Raw genomic sequence first — 25,223 nt, forward strand, 5'->3', positions numbered from 1 at the left:
ACAGCTAGAAAAGTATGGTTATCTTGCCAGATTTGTTTATCGTTCTAGTTAGTCCACGACTGCTATTCAGCCTTCATCCACGAGACAAGTTGTCCAGTAACTGCTATCTCCAGAATTTCTGGGAGAGAACCGTGTTCGCTAAAACAGGCAGGAACACAGACAAGCTTACACATGTTTGGTGTTTAAGTATATATGCCCCGCTTCACTCTGTGTCCCGTGCTTCATTCTGGGCCGCCTATTGTTTTCAACAGCGAGCGATGCCTGGAAGGCCTTTAAAGCTGCCCACACACACCTTTGACAACTCGAACATAAACCTTGGGAACGGTGGCAGCAGCGCTAAAACCGAAAAGGATCGTATTTGCAATACCTGAAACAATGAGAGAACACCAAACCTCCGCTGTCCGACGGTTGTTTGTGCTTGCGTATTGTTTACGAGGATGCCAGTGTACATTAAACACAGGCAGCTGCCGTCGCGTCGACCTGCTAAATACGAAGTAGGTCCACGGATCTTCGCGGGCTGCTCTTATTGATCGCCTCTGCAAAGACAAGAACAGTGAGGAGGCCTGTTTACAAGATGCATGTTTTCAATGCCAGTTCCCGTCGCAAGCCGCGCCACTAACTTATAAGCTATTGTCGTCGTCGCTGCCGTCATCATCTCTTCCCCAATCCTATACATCCCACCCGTTCTGCGTTGGCGTTCCAGCTGCTGTCTATATAAACCAGCGCCTTTCCCCTTCTAGTGGCGACTCTCTCCACCGGCTGAGACCCTCACTCGCCGGCGAGCCGATGATCGCGAACCGTCGACCGCGTGCGACGGAAAGCGAACTGTCAGAGTATCCCCAGATCGGTACTGACCGAACGTTTGTAAGCAACACTCAAAAAAGTTCATAGTGTGTGTCGTTTCATCCTAACAACAGCAAAAAAAAAAAAAATCTGCCGTCTGCACGAACCCAGTGACAGAGACATCGCATACATACCTATCATTATAATCATATATTGTTGCTATCATTGATGCGTATCAGTGCATGGCGACGGATTCGCTTTCAGTGTTACCGGTGCTCCGGCAGCCAGGACGGCGCCTATTAAAAGCCATCAGCGCCATCGAACGGTCCTTAGAAGATCGCCTCTACAGCAGCCCTATTACATTAGCAACAACAACAACAACAACAACAGCAACAACAAGTACGATTACCACTTCCCAACAACAGGACGACTGATTATTACGTGCTCACACAGGGTAAAAGAAGGGTAAAGATTCTAACCTGCGTCGATGGTTTCGTGTTTTGCCGAAATTAATAAACCAATTTTTTCGTCGTTTCTCTCCGCAGTGGCAAAAGTAAAGTGAGCTTATAAATGTGCGTATTTTTTGGAGTGAGTGTTTCGTACGAAACCGATAGCGGCTACTTAAATGTGCTCATTTCAGATTCAGGATTCGTAGCTGCTTTATGATCGGGTAAAACAAAGCGGTTAGATTGATGTCGGAGTTCGTTGAGTATATGTGAAGGTGTTGTTACTGCTCGTGTTCTTACTGTGCTATTTGTTACCGCTGCCCTCGTAGAATTGCTGAAGTGGCCGCGCAGTGTCGTTCAATAGCTAACAGACGGTGGTGAGTCGTGTTGATGTATAGTAGACGTCAACCGGAGAGTGCTCTCTGCGGCGGGCACGTCAACCACAGAACAACCCCGGTGTCGAGCATGTGCTTGTAACAACTTGTGGACGCAACAAACAACAAAGGATTACATAACAAACAACTATAACAAAGAAAACGACGATAATAACAAGTAAAATATTGTCATAACATCGAAATACGTATCACGGCAACAGGATGTGGATAACAATCAGTCTCGTCATAGCAATATCCATACTGCTAACAGGTACGCAAGACATGCTAATAGCTATAGAACAAAACGTTAGAGTATTGACGATGCCGGTAAGTGTTTGACGTAGGGAACCTAAATCGAGTTCAGTTACGAGCATAGTAATTAATTAAACTTTCATACCCCAGGAAGCTTGTGGGGTCGATGACAGATTGAGGGTCGGACATGTCAACAGAACGCGAAAATGACGCAACAATGGAAAACTTAAACGAAATCGCATACGTAACGAGCCATTGAATCAAGGCAGGATTGGGTAGACTATGTGCAGCTAGTTACATCGAGACGTGCATCTATGCATGCATTTCAATGGGTACGTGCAGACAGCTACAGGTCTGTTTCATAAATTCACATTTAAGCTAACAGGATCTAGTTTGGCGTTATTTGAAATCTGCAACATAAAAATCAGGTCCGAAAGCTGCTGCTAGAAACTTCAGCTCGATCTTGCAATCGTCTTGGCGCGTTCAGCAAAAGACAAAGTGGTTTAAGCCAAAAACGATTACATATCCAGATTGTTGGTTAGGACATACGCAAACGCCAGTAACAACTGGATTCCGTTTGACGCGTTGGCATCGCTTACATCATCCAAAAGCGATGGGACGGCTCAGCTAGGTAATCTTTAACCGCACTTACAAATTAGCATTGCCAAGACAGTGTGTTTTTTTCATTTAATAGCCTTGTCGTTTTACGGATGAAACTTTTTACAAATGACAGAAATCTGATAAAACAACACTTTGACAAAATGTTTTAGTTGATTAGACGCGTAGCATGGCCGAAGGTCAACACGAGCAAATTGAGCCTCTGACAAACAAGACATCAGTTAGCAAAAGAGTATAATAAACGGATTTCACACACATGTATATATGTTTTTTCTTTCACCCTTATTTATCTATTCTTATTATCAGTTGGTTATAAACAATCGTCGCCAGCGTGCTGATGAAACAAGCATTTATCGAGGGAACTAACGGTATAATTGCGTGGCCAGATGGGAGAAGAGTGGCCGAACTACGGAGCCAGCCAGGCCACCGCTGCTGCGCTGGCGAGTTGGCCGTCGCCGACAAACTCAGCGGCGGAACTACAAGTATATATATGTACGCAGACATAGGAGTACACTGGTAACCGGCGAGTCATTCACACTCATAGTCGTGCTCGCGGCCGTACTAATCCCAAATAGAATTTCTATAGCAATGGCAGCAGCGCCCGGTGCTGGGGTACCTGTTCCGAGTACAGCTTCACCGTACAAACAAAACTAATGACGCGGCATCGGATCATCTCAATGCACGCGATTTGGCGGTTCGGCCTATCTGTGGTAACGTATGCTGCTAGTCCGAAGAAAAAAAGAAGTGTGACATGGGTAGGGCACATTGAACACTGTAGGCCCCACTAGACATCTGCTCATCTGTTGCAAAGGTGGACACTTATTCCAGGTAAAATTTGCTTTCGTGCGGCGTCAGTGCGTGTGTCTCTGGGAACTGGTTTCATTGGAAGTCAGCTCGTACGCATTTCTGGTAATCATTTGCTAAAGCTTGAATTGATTGGCGAATCTTCATTGATAAATGCTTGTCTGATTGAAAAATAAACGAAAAGCTGTTATACAAGGCCTTGTTAAGGTTGCGCATTGAAAATAAGGACGAGTCTTATTTTCCTAAAAATGCACGTGAATAGTCAAACATTAATGGCCATCTTGGGCGCCTAAAAACGTTACTAATGATGTGCTACTACTCCGAGAATTTTCGACAACGTGCAACGATGCTTTGGGCAGTGGCAAAGCACCGCGTAAACTTTTTTTCTTGATACCAATTCTAACTATGCAGTATTTAGTAGCTTGACAAAAAAGAAAAGGCAGCGGGAGTGAGGCACAGGTGCAAGGAAAACCTAATGACGAGGCGAAGATGGACTCTTGGATTGTAGGAAAGTGCATTGCAGCGACCAGTCGGGCCCTAATTCCCTTTTCAGTAGATCAGGATATACGGTTCGGCTTGCTAGATTCTCCTCCAGCGTCCGCTTGCACCATCAAAGTACAACTTACGCGCGCACGGCTGTCCTGGGTCTCTTTAATGTCAGAAGGCACGTAACACGGGAGGTTGGCGAATTGCCTCTATCAACTTTGCTACTGCTGTTGGCCAACTGTAGTGGTCCTATACTTTACGAAGACCTCATCGGGCTTTCGATAAGTGCCTATAAAAACTTCTGCCATCACTGCCAACGCGACCAGTGCTCCCGCCGACCACCGACTGCTATAGCGACGAACCTTGTCTCGGAATAGGCCTGCATCATAACTACAGGCCCCGACCTAGTAGTGGTTTCGTCCTCTGCCCACCAGCAGACTTCTATATGTAGCTACAAGTTTTGTTTTTGGCTTATTTTGCACATCGACTTTTTCTCTCTGCTGACCGTCGCTTTAATAGTATTACTTGCGTGACCAAGCAAAATTTTGCTTTGCTCACTGGACAGAAAAAGGATGCCTATCTCAGGAACCAATCGACGGCTGCGAGCCTTAAGGAGATATAGAAGAAGCCCCTATTGCTGGCGTCCTGCCTCGATGCCGCCTCGTTCATTCTTCCCTGTTTTTGCTGGTGGTGATGGCGGACGTAACCTCGAAGTGCGCTCTTCCAAGCGAATTTAGTGGTAAAGGTGGGGGAGTTATCTTTTTCTAGCCATCATCATTTTTCCATAACTTTCTCTCTCTCTCTCTCTCTCTTAACGTGCCCTTCTTTAAAAAGGCACGGCCTTTGTCCTTTGCGTATTTCACTCCATCTTCTTAAAAACGCATCTATTTCATCGTCGTCGACGTCATTGTCGGCAAACTGAAAGTTGCAATTTGCTTTCAGGTTTTGTTCGTTCTTGTATCGGCATCAAAAGTAGCTTAACTTCGATTGGGACAATGTCGTTGCTGTTTCTCATACTGCCTGTGCTGTTGCTTTTTGATGGATCGTGGAGACGAAAAGCAAGTGAACGGAGTGTCTGGACAGATCATCAAACTTGTCGATGTGAAGTTCTATGCCACTCTTTCTAGCCTCTGATAGATGACCAGACGAGCGGCGACAGCAGCAGCAGCAGCATTGGTCGTAACGAAGAATTCCAAGCAGGACAAATGGAAGTCCTGAGAGGCAACGAGTGTTGGGTACCACATAGAAAGCCGCAAATCAAGCCTCAGGCCCTCGTTCAGGCTCTTAACGATTCGAGTAAGTGAGTAAGGAAAGTGGATTCGATCCTGACTCGATCGAACAGAAGCGATGCAAGCTAAGGTACAGCAAGCGGGCGGAATACAGGCCTGCCAGACTCTGCGAAACAGCGCTCGAAGCTAAGTCGATTCTTCCAGTCGCGACTCGACCTCTTCCTTCTACGCCCCAGTTACGGCCTCCGCCTTCCCGTTCGTGCTTGTTCATCCGGGTCCGAGTACTTTCAAAATGATGGAACAGTATCTTAACGACATGGTGGTTTATCTGTCACCCTGTTCGCAGATTTGCTAGTAAAATTTGTACCGTTTATTAGATTCGCGTGTAGTCTGCGGTATAGATATATTTGTTCGATTCTTATACACATGTAAATAAATGAAGCGCGGTCGAATTTTTTTTCTTCACCTTGTTCTAAAGATTACAATGTTTTCGTTTACTGAAGGCTGACTGAAGAACATACTGAATGTCCACTAAATGATTCATTTTTGAGTTGACCTGTACAATGTCGTTGGTGTAATCGTGCGTAATTTACTTGTATAATAAAAAACAAAAAAAAAAAAAAATGATAATAGTAATAATCCAGATAAAATAAGTGTTTAATACTCTTTCACACAACAGTACAATTCACTCGATAGCTCAGCGCGTTCAGTCTGCCTCATTTCGAGAAAACAGAGCATGCTTCTCTATCAAACAACAAATACGATCAAAGCGGTTTGCGTTACGCAAACGCACGTAGTAAGTTTTAGTGACATATGTATACGGGTTGATTTCCATTAAGGCAAAGGAAATAATAGGCGCCCTTTTAGCTTCTTCCGGCATCTTCTTGTCGCAAGTAGTCACACGATACTATGCAACGTGTATTAACTAATACGGGACTAGGAGGAGTGCTCGTTTAATGCATAGTATACGCGTGTATGGATGGAAAGGCGACCAGTGTAAGCTGCTCTAAGGGACACATGAATTGGCAGGCCTCTCGGCAGACTGGCAGGCTAGCTAGCTTTGAGCATTGAATTGTGGTGGCCAGCATTCCCAACTGGTTGCACTGGCTGCGGTGTCTAAGGAAACGGTTGTGATTCACACGAGCACGACAGGCCAAGAATGCGCCTGAGGCAGGCAATAGGTAGGACATTGCTCCTCCCTCCCTCCCTCCCTTCTTCCCCCTTTCTCTCTCTCTCTCTCTCTCTCGCTATATATATATATATATATATATATATATATATATATCGTTCTGTCCGTATGCTAATGTGCCAATCGGCAGACCAGTCAGCAGTCCTATGGCTTAGTGCAGTCCCTTTTTTCCCTTGCGGTGCCTTCTTACCGAATCCATCGGTCTAGTCAGTCATTCAGTCGGTCGCTCGGTCGGTGACAGGTAGTCGCTGTCTGCGGCGCTACCGCCAAATCGTTGTTACGGCTAGTCCTCATCACTTCGTTCAACTCACGTTCACGCTATAACTGAGAATCGGTAGATCTTCGAGCTACTGTTGCTGCTATACTGTACTACCTTGTAGTGAGTGCGTAGCTCTCAGCAGTCATGACTGCTGACGTTGTGTCCCATTTCGCTGCCATATTCGAAACCTCTACATGGTTTGTCCGCGGCAACGAAGCGTCCGTATAGCGGCTCTGTCGCAAAGATCCGCCCCATCGACTGCTATCCGCCAGCAAACGGACATTTATAATGACAGGTTGCATCCGTCGGAATATTGATATCCCAGTGGTCTGTTGTTATAAGCCTAACCCCTTTCACCTATAGACCCTACCGCCTCTACGTAAATAAGGAGACGAGAGATGGGCAGACATATGGGCGTAGATATGCTCTTACTAACACAGCTTAGCGTAGGAAGCCCTTGCGGTATCCTGATGGACCGGTCCTGATGGCGTCTGTTCCCTGAGTGGTATACCGTTGCGATTCCTGGGAGCCTTAGCTCATTGCTAGCTGACCGGAGAAAGAAGCAAACCACAGAATCGGCTGGTGATTGACAGTGATTGATGGAAGGCAGAACAGCTTTAGCTATTGGCACCATTTTAGAAGGGTACGCAACCTCCAAGAGCCTAGGGGGTCATCCCCAGGGCACAAATGTCCTCAAAGCCTTTGACTGTCGACTCAATGCTGGCCTCACTGATGCTGATGATGCTCCTGGTGCTTCAAGCCATCAGAGTAGATCTATTCGCTGGTCAACTACAGAGCCATGCTAGGCTAAAATAAATCAGAGTTGCTGCTGTTGCTTCATGCCACTCTGCACAGGTCACCGCTCATCGACAGGAAGAGAAGGGATGGAAGCAAGGCATGGCAGGAGGGTCTCAGGCCCATGGGGTACAGCCGTAGCTTATGGTGGCCGGCCTGGAGGAAGCGAAGGGCACTAGGGGAAGACTGGTGGCCGAAGGTGATGTTGTGGCTGCGCAGGGGAAACGACGAATAGCTAGGTCAGCAGGTATCGTCTGTTGCATCTGTGAGATCCATCCATCCTAACAGGCACACCGACAGACAGAAAGCCGTAGGCGACTTTGTAGCTAATATTCAGCACGCCTGTACGTATATAGAAGTCGTATGACCTACTCTTTTTTAGTGTGGGCCTACTGTCGTAGATGTGGACAGGCTGGCCTTCAAAACATAAGTTAGGAGATAAGAGCAAGGCTCAATTAATAGTCGACGCTCGGAATCAGTCATTTGTTGTTTTAGATGCAGATTTACCTTAAGCTGAACAAATTGTGGTGACGATTTATCATCTGATTTACAAAGATACCATAATCTAATAGGTCCCATCAACAATAAGGCCACCGAACGGGAGCAATAATTTTTGTCACGCCTGCTTTTGCAGATTATCTGTGGTTCGTTTTTTGCCAGCGGCAGTATTATGCCTTACTATATATGTTGCGTAAACATACAGGGCGTTCCCAAAACATATACACTGCGATATATGCAGCTAGTTTTTTTTAGTAATACGGGCACGAGTGTTAAAGTTACTGTTTTACCGCGCATTCTGGACAATTTCGGTAAAGCTTTATTTGCAACGAAGCACCTGCGCAGTATTGTTGGAACGTAAGGAGAATATTGATGGGTCAGAGAAAGAGGTCCCGTAGAATACACTGTCCGTTTCCCAGCTCTAACGCCAATCATTTTTCTTATAGAGACGCTTAAGAAATAAAATCTATTCTAAGAAACTGATCAAATTTGGCGATTTGAATTTTTTTCTAGTTACAACAGCGGTAAAGAATTTTGAATTAAACAGGCCACACTTTGAACATTTTTCCAAAGGCCATATGTCTTTGAAAAGAAGACTGAAGAATTCTGCTACATCGACTCGTACCAGAATACAAGAAAGTTCTGAAATGAGCACACGTGGCCATCAAACAGCTTAGACTTGGGCTCATCGGGTTACTTATATATGGTGCGTTATAGCGAGAGAGTCCATTAAGTCTCTGTACAACAACGTCGACCCTCTTATTCGTGCTATCCAGAAGGCGTTCACAGAATTACTAAAGAAACATCGGCTTTCGAGCCTGCGAACGGTCCAGGACTCAAATCGAAACTGCAATCGTAATGAATGGTGGCTGCACTGAATAAACTCAGCAGTCGGGAATGGCACGTCTAGGATATGTTAACAATTTCGTTGAAAAATCTGTTTTTATATAGGTACAGTTCTAGAAACAAAGCGTAAGAAGGAGTCCCAATTTAGGTTTCGTACCTTGTATATATATATGAAGATGTATATATATATATATAGATGCATATTATATATATATATGCAAAAGTGCTGCTTTTTTGGCTGCTAGCGAAGCAGCGAGCATTTTTGCGCGATTTTCAGCGTTATTGTGTCTTATAGTTACCGGTGCAGGCGGCTATGCTCCCCCTACCTCGCGCCCTACATCTGGCGGGGTCCGGTAAGAAGACACGACACAACGGCTGGGATATGGATCACTACTGCTGCTGCTGCTGCTGCTGCTGCTGTTGTTGGCGACTGTAAGGCCACAGAAAAAAACCGAACAGTGAAGGCACCGCGCTGGTTATTCAACGGATCGCGTGTAATCATCGGTAACACTGGACGCGACGATAACAACGATAAAAATAACCACAATATATGGGTATAGGCGATTAACATGCGCTGGGTGTTAGTAGCTGCAAAGGCAGTAAGCAAACGCCTGACGAGTGGCCCGATGACTGATTGCGCTTTTGAGCTACACGCAGACGACGCCACAGCCGAATGAGCGAACTGGTAGCAGTCAACATAACCGTACGGCCTCGCTTGCCGCGTCGACCTGGGGCTGGTTAAGGGAGTCTGTGTGTTGAGCGGGGTAAACGGTTGGTCGGAAACTGAACCCGCTGCAAGATTCGCCAGTAGCCATTCGAACAAAAAGTCAACAAAAACCAAAAGTCGATGGCTTTCGTAAACCGCCAGCTGTTAGGGTTAGCTGTAGTTTGTAAAAGCACGCATGCACACGTATATAGAACACGAATAGAATTGACCCATGATGACGCGAACAGAACATCGTATTCGTGAAGTCCTTCTACCTATTCTAGCTTAGAAGACAGCTTAGGAAATCTCCTGGCAAGCAAAAATACGAAGATCATCAGCTTTTACACGAAGAGAAAAATGGGGTTGAACACGCTGAAGTAACATGTAGACATGAAGATTCGAATATCTCGTAAGCGAAACAAGCGAAAAAAGATGGAAAGATTAACTGCGCTAGCGTTATCTAATTTCTAGAAAAATGTAGTTATCTGATCCATCGTATGACGCTTAAGTACGCGAGTTACGGCAAAAGACTAACGAGCGATTTTTACCTCCGACGCATACGTGGCCTAGAAGTATGAAATCATCGCGCTTCATACATATACTGAGCGTGCTGAAAATCTACCAATGTAGTCGGCCTGATCCCTAAATTGAGTCCGACAAATCTGTGAGTGGGTATGTTGTCGCTGTTGCTTACGGAAAATCAAATGTTTCGGAAAGCATGAAGCTATCTCCGTTACTATTGCGAAAGATCTGAAAAATAGCAGCCACAATAATATAGACAATGTACATCAGACGTTTCCAAATGTACGTCTTTCCACACTTTGCAATAGATAGGAATCAATTCTATATTGCCACTAACGAATTGACCCTCAGTTGACTACTGCTTTATGAAGTCGCATCGCTGCGGCGGTGGTGGCGCGAAGTTTCGCAATCGCTAAAGATAACGGCATATATGATTTATGTCAACACTTATGGATGCTTAGTGAATTCGTATAATGTATATATGGACCTGCGCTCCTGTCCATTTTATGATATATGCTATTATGATTACTACTAGGGCTACTACCCGTATAGGATTATACGTATAATCACCTAATGATTTACTGTTCAGCGAAAATTCAAATCAATTATCGGCGAGGTATTGGTGACTTCGCCGACTCCTTTGGCGGAACTACCGGACATGGTTTTTGTTCTCTTTTCAATCGCACTTCATCGATATCGTCTCTTTATTGGTTTAATCCAATTTTTATTCGTCGTGTAGACAAAACATACAACGCATGAGAACTTTATTTAGTTTTTGATAAATAGTGCTCGATTTTATCCCGCATCTCTGTCCGTTTTATGGCGACATCATCTGAGCGGCGCACTGTAGATGCTCCCCTTGTTCAAGCACGTTGAAGATCTCATCTTTAGCCACGTTCATACTTTCATTGGAAGAGAAAGCAGTGTAGTTGACTGACACCCCGTGGCACGTACAAAAGGAAGGATCAAGGAACGGGTGCAATTGCATTGCGTAACGTAGCACTGTTGGGAGGCCTGTCGGTTTATTGTTGTTCGGATCCGAGTCCCTGAGTCAATCTTCAGTGCGGATTCGCTTGCTCGTTCCGCCGTTGACAGGAACTGTTACTATCAACAAGTTGCGCTTATACTAATGAGTGCGCCTTCACGGATGTTGATGCAACTAGATCGGAAATTAGCACTTGTCTTTGTATCGCTGCCGCAAGTCGTGAGCCACGAATGAGCCAGGCTGGCAAATAAGGTCGGCTTTCCCGAAAAAGTAAGAACGGCAGGCGAAGGAAAGAGGATCGACTTTGCGGTGTAGCAACAATATCGTATGCCCTTGAACGGTTTCGGGAACGTCGTCCTGTCTACATTAGGAAACGGCCCCGCTGGTGATGGAGAGAGGTGAAAATCGTAAATAGAGAATGACGGCGACGATGGCAGCGTTGAGCCGGGTTGAGCGGGGCACGACCTGATGAGGTTACAACAGCGATCTTGACCCCCCCCCGCTCTGGCTTGGGGACCTAGTATCTGTTCTGCTATGCTAGTTGAATTTGGCAAACATAATAAGGCGACAGTTTTTGATCTTAGGGGATGAGAGAGATATTGTTATATTATGCGTATGTTTTAGGCGTGAAGCTGTGCCTCCGTCGCGGTTTTCCGTGTGCTCCGGTACGTGTATGTGTATAACATATAGACAGCACTGATCGAGAACAATGGGATCTGGCAAAGACAGAATCGTTACACATGGGATAAGGCAGTAGTAGAAAGTTTAACACAATGGAGAAGGGAGTCTCATGAAACATTGATCAATTGAGATCACCAAATCATGAATACAAAATTCCTATGATTTAATCTCTGTCAAAATAATCACCCTGTTCGTAACTTTAGAGCTTATCAACAATATAAACTGTAAAATATATGTGTAAGCATGGACTTTTGTTCTTGGCAAAATTTCAGCTCCGGAAATTGGTCGAACTAGTCCCAAATCGTGGGTTTTATGGCAAAAATGTCGGAGCCATCCAACGGCCAGTCACGTCACGCTAACACAATCAAACCGCCCTAGCACTAGTCACATCAACGACGATTTTACGCGCGGCGGTCGAATCAACCACCCAGTATGCATACCGCGATTTTCAAAATCGCTAGCATCCACGACCACTAACTTGTGTTCCATAAAATTAGCTAGCCAATATCAGTTGGGGATCGTGATCGCGTCCGGGGGATGTTAACGGTCCTGTTTCGAAAGCGGTTGCCATTGTTTGTGAGCCAGTGGAAACAGAAGATGAAAATAAAGTCGAAACCAAATCCACGCCTAATTCGGTTACGTGGGTTCGACGGACACGACCAGCTGTAAAATTAGCCAAGGCCATTAAGTTGATTAATTTACCTGCGTTTCTCATACGCTGTTCATATAAATTACAGTGTATAATGCATTACAGGCATCTGCGCATAGCGGCGATCGTTCTAATTATAGCCATATGGTCAACGATATTATTAATATAGTTACCGTAAATGATAGGTGCATATAAACACATAATGTTATTGGCGTAAGATCACGACCGAGTCCATCTGCCTAACTGCAGTAGTAGTAGTAGTAGTAGTAGTAGTAGTAGTAGTAGTAGTAGTAGTAGTAGTAGTAGTAGTAGTAGTAGTAGTAGTAGTAGTAGTAGTAGTAGTAGTAGTAGTAGTAGTAGTAGTAGTAGTAGTAGTAGTAGTAGTAGTAGTAGTAGTAGTAGTAGTAGTAGTAGTAGTAGTAGTAGTAGTAGTAGTAGTAGTAGTAGTAGTAGTAGTAGTAGTAGTAGTAGTAGTAGTAGTAGTAGTAGTAGTAGTAGTAGTAGTAGTAGTAGTAGTAGTAGTAGTAGTAGTAGTAGTAGTAGTAGTAGTAGTAGTAGTAGTAGTAGTAGTAGTAGTAGTAGTAGTAGTAGTAGTAGTAGTAGTAGTAGTAGTAGTAGTAGTAGTAGTAGTAGTAGTAGTAGTAGTAGTAGTAGTAGTAGTAGTAGTAGTAGTAGTAGTAGTAGTAGTAGTAGTAGTAGTAGTAGTAGTAGTAGTAGTAGTAGTAGTAGTAGTAGTAGTAGTAGTAGTAGTAGTAGTAGTAGTAGTAGTAGTAGTAGTAGTAGTAGTAGTAGTAGTAGTAGTAGTAGTAGTAGTAGTAGTAGTAGTAGTAGTAGTAGTAGTAGTAGTAGTAGTAGTAGTAGTAGTAGTAGTAGTAGTAGGCGGCCCAGAGGTATATCGATCCATACAGCCAAGTAAAGATCACACGACAACATTTGCCCCTTTTATATGACGCGTGAAGGGAGCTACGGGGTCTCAAGAACTCTTGACACAGGTTCGTCAAGAAATGTTGGCGAAAACTCTTTAAAACGAAAAAATAGTAATCAGTCTGAAACGACAGCCGAAGTTTGCAATTGTTACGTCTCTTTTTCAGAGCTTCATTCACTTAGCGAACGTAAACGTGCCGATAATGAGAATAAGAACAGGCGCCCATTTTGCGTAAGCGAAGCTGCTAAATAATCAGATTTTTTTTTCCGTTATTCAGGTTGGTTTGCCAGCTCCGGTCGGTCCAACAGCTCGTGGGACTTGGTTCCCTGAGCACATGCTTTAACGTGCCCTATGTAGACGTGCGGAAAGTGGGTGGCGTGGCCGTTAGAGTGTGCCTGGGGGTTAAATGTGAAACCCTTGTAGGCTCGTAAGTTTGGTTAGTATTGAATTAATGATAGCGACAGTCTAATTATACGGGTAAATATATAAAATACATCTAAAAAATATGCAACAAATGACGATCGTAATTTGCACACACAGGCTTAACGGAATATAAGAAAATCGAATTCTGTAAGCCTCAGTAGACGGAAGGCGAAAGAGTACCTTCCGAGCGGTGACTGTGTTGCACCACAATAGGGAAAAATCTATGGAGCCTCGTAACCGGATAAGTAGTTTTAATGTTTTTAGGGTGAAAGCATTAGCCAAAAAAAGCTATTATACCGATAGTATATGGCATCGTTGAATTCTAAGCTACGCAGAAAGTACCGTTAGGAATGATTGCGTGTCAAAGCTAAACTTCGGATCACACCGGATATTCTTTCGTTGAAACTCAACTCAGACTCTGAAATGATTCTATAAACACTGATTCATTCCATAACGTTCTTTCTCAAAAACTGTTGAACAGAAAGAACGCTGACTCTTCATTGAGTTCTGATACAATGTTCCAAACCTGTGAGACGCTATCATTATGACCATGAAGCTGTTATTTATTAGTGAGCATACATAGACGACGACGACGACGACATGTTTCACATTTTATCTACTGCGACTATTAATTTAATGGAGACAATAGGAGGTTTCCAAGTTACCATTGGGGTTTTACATTTCCTTGTACTGATAGTACTCTATTCGCGTTCTACCCGTAAACACCTCGTGCAACTCCGCGTAAAGGAAACTCATTTCTGCACTTTTACTCTGGTTAGCCAGCCCGAGACAAAGTGTCTTCTTAAATAACAAATAGATACGGCTATGCACGGGCATGAACGGACATCGAAGTGCGTTGTCCTCCAAAATTTGATTCAGGCCTATTTTAGGCTTTTCCCATTGTATTCAGAAGCGTCATTTGGGAACGTAGCTTTTCGCAAATTTCTTGAGTGACTGCATTTTATATCCCAAAGTCTACTGCTTCTTTCTTTTGATGAAGTGCAGATAGCTATGAACGTACCGCGCTAACAGCGGGTACGTACGCATAGAACGAGTAAAACTGACATCAGTCCTTCTGACAGAAAGCCTGGATAGGCCCCTGATGACGCCCATCAGAGAACTCGATTTTTATTAAGCAGTCTAGTATGGGGATTCCTGCCTCTGTTCGCAAATTCAGAAAAACATTCCCCCGTATTAGGCCCTTGGCCTTGTATCTATCTAGCGGCTCTTGTACCTGCAGAAAACATTTTTACATTGGGCATGGTCTAGTAAAGACGTGCCAAAAGTCCGGAGCGCTGACACGACGGTGATCACAGTATCTTTTGACTAGGGCTGCAGATGTTTCGTATTGTGTTATTCTTTAAATAGCACATTTGTTGGTATCTCTACTGCTGATGAGCAGACTATGATACAAGTTAATGAATGTTTTTTCTTGAATCAGCTTTTTTTTAGCTCTTCTTGTAGTTGCGTCTATGTGTATTCCTGAACAAGAAATACTGTCACCACCGGATACCACCGGATCTTATACACTGTCTTTCTGCTTAAATGCTTAGCAACAGTTAAAGTAAGATCAGCTACCAAATGGTTCAGTCCAATAACTGTCAATATACATTTAAGCTAACCGTGAACCTATAGCACAAATCTGAGCGATAAGAATATCCTTACCCTGATCCAAAGCTCTCAACATCGAGGCCGGTTCTTCCGCTTCGTAATTTATCGTGTTGTAGGAATTTCGAACCGTTAAAGCGGTCTTTTCTGCATCAACTAGGCACACGCAGCTTTATCAAATATTGCAATGGTCCTACCATAGTACAGCGCCTAAATGTCATGTCGCGTATCCGTTTGCAGGTCGTCTATTTTAGAATACATGTACGACTATTACCGCCATCCTTGCAGCATTATAGAATCATCACCGCCACTAGTTGTTCACGTACCAGTTTAATCGTCACCGTCGTGAAAAGTAACGTGAAGCCAAGGGACATAAAATTCGTACGTGAAGCACTTGTTTGCCGCCACCCGGGAGGTTTTCTAGGGTGGGAATTTTCTATAGAAACAAAGAAACATACATGAACGCATGGGGAGCGGACAAATTATTTTTTTTTCTACCTTGCCGTTTAACGTGCGTACACGCAGATACATTCCTGGGCGCACAGAGATCGAATGCGTTTACAATAAATCAACAACGGGTAGCGAGTGTCGTACCGCACGCTCCGCAAGCAAACATATGCGCGTATTGTCGTAGACCCTTTCTCCGACCTTCTGATTGGCTAGATCGTTGTCTTCCTATTAGTGCTGTTTGATTCTTCGTAAGATTTCGGGTACGTCGACTCCTGAACCAGCTCGCTTCTGCTCGTTCGTTGATGTCTTTAGTATCGCCAGTTCGCGCTCAGTAGATAACGAATACTTGGCTCGTTTTGATCCGCATACAAGACAAAGCCGTACAAACAGCCACTACATTGGGCTGGGCACAGGTCGATCAACGCGAGCCTATATTCGCTCCGTCGGCGCACGGCGCATACGCATACACATCTTTCAACAAACACCCACAGTCAGATGCACTCACAGGTAGTTAGATTAATATATAGATAAATATATGGTTGCGAGCAGAAGCTTCTGTCGCTTGCTCAGCCACGTCAGTATTAACAGCGACAGGCGCATTAGGGTAGCCGGCCCTTCGCCAGTAATGTGACGAGCAGATTTTTTCGTTAACTTCTTTTCGGGCATATTTCGTTGCTCTTTTTCATGCGCCATCACTCTTACCTCTGCCATCTCCAATCAAGCGCTTCTTATCGATACCTGCGTGTCTTACTATATGCTAGCGCTTGTCTGTGTCTATGCGTTGTATTTTAATCTGGCGACAAATCTTGACGAGAAGAACAGCCCCTTGAAAAGCTCGATCCGTATTTATTTATATTGGTACCGCAGGCAGGATTTTGAAATGACGCGCCGTACAGACGAAGCCGCACTAAAACCATCGTTTCGACTGGCAGCTGGCAGAAGGCGGCTTAAATGAGTCCCACCTACGGCAATGAAATAACTTGGCAAGCTCAAAGATGCTCGAGGCGTTTATAGAGATGCGCCTGAAAAGATTGGAAACAACGTTTGTCAGTGCCATATTTATGGGGCTCTTATTAGTCGCAGGATTTGTTGTACAGTTCAACTTAATTGTATACTTATGCTTTGGTAAGTAACTGTAAATAGTATAGATCAGAAACAGAGATTGGTTCCTCCCTCCTATTTCAATCCGAACAGCTCAACGAACAAACATTTTATTTTTGGCTCGAGACCTTATTCACCTTATTATTTGCCCTGTTTCTGGGGCGCTAAGGGCTAACTCGGCCATCTTCCAACATTTAATAAATGTGTATGATTAAAGTGACGCTTAGCCTGGCGCGTGTGCGCCGAAGGTAAACCCTTTTGTTAGATATATGGACAGACAGGCAGGCATCATCGGCTGTGGCGAAAATACAAGCGCTGTATGGATATGTACATATATATAGCCATTATCGAGGTGTTTGAAAGGAACTATGACGAATTTATGTCGACCTAAAAAATTCTGCGCATACAATCAGTCGGTATCATCTGTTTGGCATGGTAGGGCCCGTATCGCGCTGAGCACTTCATAACGTGTACATGCTACATGTGCAGAATTTGCGGCATCTGCGCTCGCGCATCAGTATCCATGTAGCGTCTGAAGCTGAAGCGGAAAGAAGCAACAGTTGCGTACGGTGAGCGACCAATGCAGTTGAACGGTTAAGGGAATGGGGCACGGGGATTCAAGCCGTAGACAATACTCGCCTCTACGTAATATTCATTAAGCAGACGATGAATAAGTGAGTACTTATGTATTTGTGGCCCATCGAATAGCAGCTTCGAATGGACAGCGCCGACCCCATAGTGCTTGTCTAACATAAGCCCCTTTTATTATTAAAACGTACATCAATAGTATCCGTTGGCGCCACTTTTGCGTCTGGCGTTCATAGGGGCCACTCAATATTCAGATATTTAAAGAACACAACGAAGAAAAAAGCCAATTCGGATAAGTGTCATTAGCTACGTGCACAGAACTCTGGCCATTTTGCGAAAACCGGGGACATTGTATTTCTTATTATTTCATCTAATACTATGGGTGGATATAGTCTACGGTTGGTAGAAATAGCTCTTTCAGGTTGCCTTCTGGCTTCGAACCAAGTTTTATCAATCTGTCATCAAACTTTCTGATTAAGACTGCTCGCTTGAGATATATAAAGGTCGATGATGAGTAGCAGACGAAATGTTCGACTGAAGAATTGATTCCCATAATGTTTTATAGACGGTAGAGTACATGCGTAACAGAACTGGAGGTTGTTGATATGAGTTGTCGAATGCCAGAAATGGCTTTCTGAATTAAAAAATAGGTCCGCATACGGCGAGGTACGCTAGTGCAATTTTTCGATTTGCCATTTACATGGAGCAAAAAATCATGGCCCATTTTTTGCGTCGTTAATAATCACTTGAATTATTAACTAGTTAGTTTTTCTTTTTAATCTCTAAATAATTTTTCAGTAGTAATTATATGTTAAACGACATTGGTAGGCACTCACTTGCTCAAATGTTGCTCGAATAAGCTACATAAAAAAATTTCTGCAGAATTAAATTTTGAGCTGGTAGCAAACTAAACATCTCAAAGATTCCAGGACTCAGAGGGGCCAAAAAATTCAAATGTTTCAGAAGCGCGCAAAAAGACTAACCGTTGAAGTAATCCATATTCCCATCTTCAAAACAATCGTTAGTTTCCGCATCAAAAATTGGTTTTTTTAAAGCCATTTTGATGAACTTTTTGAACCTAAGCCTGACTGAAGATTTTGTGGATTGCCTGATGGAAGCTTTTTTTTTTTTAGATTTTTCAAAAACGACATGAAAACTGATTTTTTTCGGATTTCGGAAAAAATCGAAATTTTGAATTTCGCTAGCGTTTCGGCTAGCGTGGAAGAACTGGATAATAGCTGACCTTAGCTCAACTTCTGAAAACTACACACTGTATTTCGCCATGCTAGATCGATGGTTTTGGTCTAGAACTAGCTGAACTTCTCTCGGTACAGCCAATAGCGATTCAACATATGCTCGCTACGACAAACAGCCCGCCAAGGTTCGCCTAACTTTGAATGCCCTACCCTGTATATGTATCTGCGCGCGTGCAGTAGGAATCCATAACGTTCGAACGTAGAAAGCAATCCGAAATATAATTAAGAAAAATTAATAATTATTTTTTACATTTTTTCCGATATTACATCTGAAGGACAAGGTATCGAATGCGTGATATACGCATGTCTGGTCGATATAGATACTATAGATTGCTCATACATTATGCCTCATGCCGGATTTACTGCTGTGATGTTACTGTTACCGTTATAGTCATTATTACTCGCTTCGTCACGTACTCACCTGAACGAAGCTGATTTAGTGTCAAAAGCGATGGCACTGATATTGGATAGCTGTTAGTTGTTTCTTACAAAAATCAGAAACAAACTATTTTGAGTTATTACCAATGAATAAATCTATCAACTGGGCAAAATGTCAATTGAATAGTAACTAAATATTGAAGAAGACAAAATGCCCCATAGCTTCTAGATGCTGCCTGTGATTGCCTCATACGCGCAAATTGTGTTGCTCTATGTACTTGTACATCAAATCTGTAGCGTTTCGGGGGCAAAACTCTATCTGGCCACTTCTCTAGCTAGAAACACGCAAGCAGAATCAATGCGGGTTAGAAAAAAATCCACAAGGTTAGGTCACCGCAAGGTAAATTTGATTCGGCCGGCCTAGCTCAAGAGAAGTATATAAAGAAAACACGAGACGATAATAATAACAACAACAATGTTACATTGAGATAAAATTGGATTAGGTCTTCCTTACAGCAGCTGCGCGAACGCAACAGCCTCTACAAACTAACCAAGATGTCCAGTATTTCGCACACATCGGAGCCTAGTGAAGTTTAACCTCTGCCTCTTGCACAGACCGCGGCGAGGAAAGGTCGCCGAAGCGTTGACAAGGCAAGCTGAACATTGAGCCGGTAATAAAAATATAATCAGAAATCACAGGAGGCAATGTCAAATGACCTAAATTTCTAAAAAACACAGAGAATTCGTAGACAGCAGCAAAAAAAGTAGGGCGGGTAAGAACGAAGACGACGAATTCACAAAAGTGATAAAACCAAGATTGCAGGCACCTATTTCTATCTGATTTTGAAGAAGGGATTTTATAGGATGGAGGGGAAATTAGAATGAGGATTAAGTAGGATGCTTCGTTTGAAGAGTGAAGAGTGGAGAACAACAAATGTAATGACAAATCAAAGATTTGTCACCGTATTCCATAGCAATATAAAATGAACGTTGGATAAAACACTTTTCTAATCTCTCAACAGTACCTTCAATAGCACATAAGCACTAACAATAAAAAATGTAAATTAACTATAGAGAAAATAACTAAAAATTTGTATGGTGTCAATCACTGACTGGCAGATATGTTGCACGTTACAGAACAATCGTTACTATCAGGATCAGCTAAGAACGTATAGATTTGGACTACCAATAAAGCAGAACCGAGTTCTGGATATTAGACCGCTTGCCATGACTGATCACTTCGTGTAGGTAAAGGCCTATTCGCCTTGGTGTCGGCCGCTGCCAGGCTAAATTAGCCCTGAAGTTTTCCAGCTCGGTGACATACATAGGGCCGACAATGGCGGAATATGAACTGCCAGAGGACGGTAGCTCCGATCTTTGTACATGCAGCTGTTTAGAGGGTTATACGATACTATTATTACTAATACGTTACGATATCCATGCATCCCAACTCTTACATATGTCCTGTATTTAATCATGCGAAGTATTTTATGGTCCAGTACGTCAATCAACATTAATGAAAATCATCACGATAAATTGTAAGCCTGACTTTAAACAAACGACGCTAACCGTATGACACGTTATTCCCATTTTAACTCAGTACCGTATATCTACATTTACGGTTCATAGGCAGTCCTGCGGGACTCAACATTGTCAGATATGGCAGGTTCAAGCCGGAAGAAAAGGTATAACGGATTTCGAAAATTACATCCTTATTCTGCTGCTTCATATTGTATATGCAATCTGTACGAAAGATATCTATACAAAAGATACTGATTCTGCAGATCGATGTAACCGGTGCATCCATCAGGGTATGGTTAACTGGAAATTTTCCAGTGAACGAAACGCGATTAGAGAAAAGCAAAATGATGATTTTGCGTGAGGTTATAAGTCGTCGAACATGAATAGTTGTTTAAATGCATAGAAGACATAGAAAGGCATAGAAGAAGCAGAGGGCCTAAAGGCGGAGTTATCCACCAGGATTTGCTTGCACCATGTTGATTTTTTTGTTGTGCTTACGGCCTACATGGTACACAGATGAACGCACATACAGCATTCAAGCCTTATCTTTTCTACACTATATACGATAACGCCTTGAAACCCGGAAAAGCCCAGGCCAAAAGAAAAGCGAACCGGCCGTTTGAGATACTTGCTCCAGCCAGCGTTGTGCGTCTAGTATATATGATAATCAACGTGTATAATTGAAGAAATAACCAAATGCCCAAAGATCGGTATAGGATAACTATTATTTCAATATTATAACAGGTATTTGGGCGTTTTCCATATCAAACATTATCTTCCACCATTCTAATAAAGAAAGATTTGCACTTCCAGCAGTTTCAATCTCCTGATTCATAGGAGTTGACAAGCGAGTCGTTAAGCTTACCTGCTTAGAAGGAAAAGCCCGAAGAATATGTAACTGTTATATATTCTTATATATGAACGAGAAGTACCTCTTTGTCGGAGACTTTGCAGACAAAAAAAAAGTATCACCACCAAACAGGATTTGTCGCCGTTATCCTGTCGTAACAATCTGTTATGTCACGTTACTATGATAATGTACGGTGGGCAATTTCATTGATATTTACGCATACGCCGCAAAGCCGCTGTTTTAGCATTTACTCTGCTGTTGACTTCTTCTGTTGCTTTCCCTGCCCAGATCGAACAGATGCGGGCCTTTCTTAAAGAACCAAAAATAGTAGAAGAATGCACACTAGGACCCTGGGCATTTCATATCACCTGGAATGATGTGTCGCTGAAACTCTGATGATGAACAGATAGGAGACATGTGATAAGGTAAGCGTTCGACCAAAGAGTCATGGAGTAATTCTTTCATTGCCAATGCACACTCTGAGGTGATACAGTTATAGACGTATGCTATGCGTTATGCTTCTGAAGGCTTAAATGCAAGTGATTTGTTATGGCCACGCCTTCACTCAGTTTTTTTCTGAGGTGTCGCGTCGAAGGAAGACGAGCTAATGAAATTGATGTAACAAAGAGCAGGAAAGAGATTTCCCATTTAAGTAGAGCTCTAGTTCGGAACTTTTGAAAGAATTACTTGTCGTATCTATTTGGTAGGCGAAGCAACGTCCACAGAAACATTCGATGCAAACGTACAGGTGTAGATTGGATCCCGTGTTCACCATCTGAAAAATAGTCGAAAGATAATACTAGGTCCGACAGGGATAAAGTTTACGTCACATGTGTATATGTTACGCAGGAATCAGAAGGTCTGTTCTATACATAATTAGCAACGGCCCGCTTTACGGTACGCGGTGCGCGGGCAAATCTTGCGTCGGAGACGATACGAGCTCGACAGAAAGGACTAGCACTGAAATTGGATAAATAATAAACAGACGGATAAACGACCTTTTTGGCCATCCTTCCGGGCTGTGTTGAAATAAAAGAAGCGCTTCTTTAGCTCTGCGTTTCTTTTGCTCCGCGATCTGCTCCGCTTATGAAGCAGACAATACCCGAATATGAACGATGAAACCAAAATTTACATAATAGACTATAATAATAAACATAGTAATCGGTCTTAATGCGATGCTTTAAGAAACATACCGCGTATTCTATGTGTATAATAGAGTACCGGAAGGCCACAAGTGTGGGCAAGAATACCAATGAAAGGCGGCCGGAAGCTGAGAAGTGCTTAACAACTTTATGTTTGGTACGTATATATATATATGGTAGAAAAACAGCGTTTGTGCAACTGAAGGGCATTAATAGTAAAAATAAATCTGTTTCAAGTGTAATCTACTTGTCCGAGCCAGCCATTTTGCACCAGTGTGATAAAATTTACTAAAGCCTGCACCCAACACTGGTTTTATCTGCATACACACGTCTGCATAAACGTACATATTCTATCAAACGTTACACTGAGTTGAGTAAATAAAGCGCTATCAAGTTTAACGTCGGCTAGCAACAAGCTTATACATATATGTATATGGAAGACATAGTATTACGATATTAATTTTAAGCTTTTATATATATATATATATATTCAAGCACGGTTACGGAATAACAATTATCAATACGTCTATCCGTCAGTCGTCTTTGACTCGACATGAGCAAAAACTGGTGTCCGACCATAATCCATTATACTTAAGTTAATTTTTTCTGCTATTTGTCTATTAACTTGGCTATATGCGGCTCTGCCTTTTTGCCTCCTTCAAGGCGCTGTAACCTTGTAATCAGTACATGCTCCTCCATATCCCTAGTTTGTATACGCATGCGTGCTCGTAAAAGAGCTTGCCTTGGTTTTCGCTGAGGAAAGATAGTGGACGAGAAAGGGCGGGTGGGTCAGGGGCCAATGAAAGGTGGGAAAAAAAAGCACGCTAGTACCGCATAGTCACTAGAGCAACGTGGCGCCCTTCTGACCATCACCTCATCTCGTGGCCATGCGCATCATCTGTCAATTAGCAATTATTCGCTCCCTTGCGTATATCATTGGTTCATATAGATATCCGCGCGCGTTCATCTTTGGTCGGGTACGCTCACACAAATACGTATCTGGGACTGTATGATGCATGTAAATAAGTACCCACGTCGACCTAACCATGTTGCTGCGATCGATCGAATAAGTAACACTGTGTTTGACTTACTACATGCAACAGTATGTAGAATAGTATAGAATAGAAGCTCAGCAGGAAGTCACTCATTGCATGTCACCATGCGACAACAGTATTACATGGGAATATGTATATTTTGTCCACTAAATCTCAATGCAATTTGTTGGCCTGATCCCCTTATAAAAGATCTGTCGCACAGCTCATACCAGCTGCGGCAGGAGACTGCACGTATAATAACTATATAAGACAAACATTTACGAAAAATGTTGTTTTTTCCTTGTCGCTACTGCTTATTATCTGCTGGTCTACTGTCGTTGCCCCGCTGGTGGTACTGCGGAAGCCACTATCGTTTCCGCTATTATCGCCGCATTCTCGATTGCGCAGACCCAACAGTTACTGCTATAGGCGCTAGCACCATTTTCATAGATATATGTACTTATGTTTGTACGCATGGCAACATATAGTGGCGGCGTCTGCCACGTAGACGAGAACGCGCTGTGACAACAGAAACAAAAGTACGAAGACGCGTTTCCTTTCTTGGCATTTGTCGCCTTTGCTTGTCCAGACCAAACAAGCAACAGCCTATCTGGCTAGGATAGAAGATGGTAACTTGTTGATGACGCTAGCTGCCCTTGGTGTCCTTGACTGGGTTGCTCGGGAGATACAAAAAACGACAAGACGAAGTATAAGATGATGTTGAACTGGGGTATGGGAAAGGGGATAAACAGCCGAATGACATATCTTTGACTCACTGAACGATCGGGGCGTTCTAAAACATCTAGCTGTGGTCGTCGCCGTAGTTGTAGATCGTTTATAGCGAATGGCTGGATTGACGAATCAACCAACTGGCAGACGGGTGGATGGTCAGAGAACTGTTATTGTTAGATAATCGCAAAGGAACGGAACGAAAAAGAACAGCCACTATCATAAAGCTGTCTATTTAGCGTTACTGCATTGGATGACACTATAGCGAAGGAAGAGTACCTACTTTTTTAGGTGGATGAACGAGTAGAGCGGAGTTCGGTACGCTCATGAAAATCAATGCTGGACCTGAGGATTTATCTTCGAGAAGTAAGAAGGCAGCGAAGAAGCAGAAGGAAGCGAAGGCGGCAAGTGGAATAAACATTGTGTTTATTTCGGTATCATCGTTTTCTTGCCATTTGGAAATGGTTCGCAGAGAAACTGTTGGGGCAATAGTTGCTCTATTGACAGAGTCCAGACGCGGATGAGAAGATCGGTCCCGTTGAAGAGCAAACCGAAGCATGATCGGATAAGTCCCAATTATCAAAGGAGGGATCCTTGTACGCGTTTGCTGTGCGACCAGACTAGCTAGATTATGGTCAATGACACTTTCGTTAGTATCCGTCCTTGAACGTCGTTTCAATTGGTGAATCAGGCAACGCAATTTTCTCATGTCTGGGTCACATTGGACAAAGGGCAGCGAGGAAGAAGCTATCAGTATCTCGCGCTCACTATGATCGCTGACAATACCGATTATAGCAATCTTCATTGGGGTGCCAACATCATCGCGGATAGACTACTACTGCGTCTTTGCGGCATTTGTGCGAGCAACGTTGAACTTTCAATAGAACAACAACGACAATAATGGCTGTAATGCTATTACTGCCATAGCATCAAGTACAGTTACCTGCACTTGATGTATAATAGTGATATACAACCGCAACAACTTCTTCTAGCAAACCACAACAATAATCTACGAAGTAGCGTCACCAATTGCCAAGACATACGCCGGCGACATCAGAGGCGGCGGCGGCCGCACGGATCTTTCTGCTGTTACTGG

At 43.3% G+C, this 25,223-nt stretch overlaps 1 protein-coding gene across 2 annotated transcripts in view; it reads left to right on the forward strand.

The window, feature by feature from the left end:
• Positions 1-837: 837 nt before the first annotated feature.
• LOC111252659 (irregular chiasm C-roughest protein-like) overlaps positions 838-25,223 on the forward strand; it is a 160,561-nt gene continuing 136,175 nt past the window's right edge. The window contains exon 1 of one of the 2 annotated variants that reach the window (XM_022810905.2): positions 838-1,874. In XM_022810905.2, the coding sequence (XP_022666640.1) occupies positions 1,826-1,874 (49 nt within the window). In that variant the 5' untranslated portion in view covers positions 838-1,825. The remainder of the gene's footprint in view (positions 1,875-25,223) is intronic. The other variant, XM_022810904.2, reaches the window with a different exon arrangement.

Source organism: Varroa destructor, unplaced genomic scaffold (assembly GCF_002443255.2).
Source record: "Varroa destructor unplaced genomic scaffold, Vdes_3.0 BEIS01000006.1, whole genome shotgun sequence".
NCBI lineage: Eukaryota > Metazoa > Arthropoda > Arachnida > Mesostigmata > Varroidae > Varroa > Varroa destructor.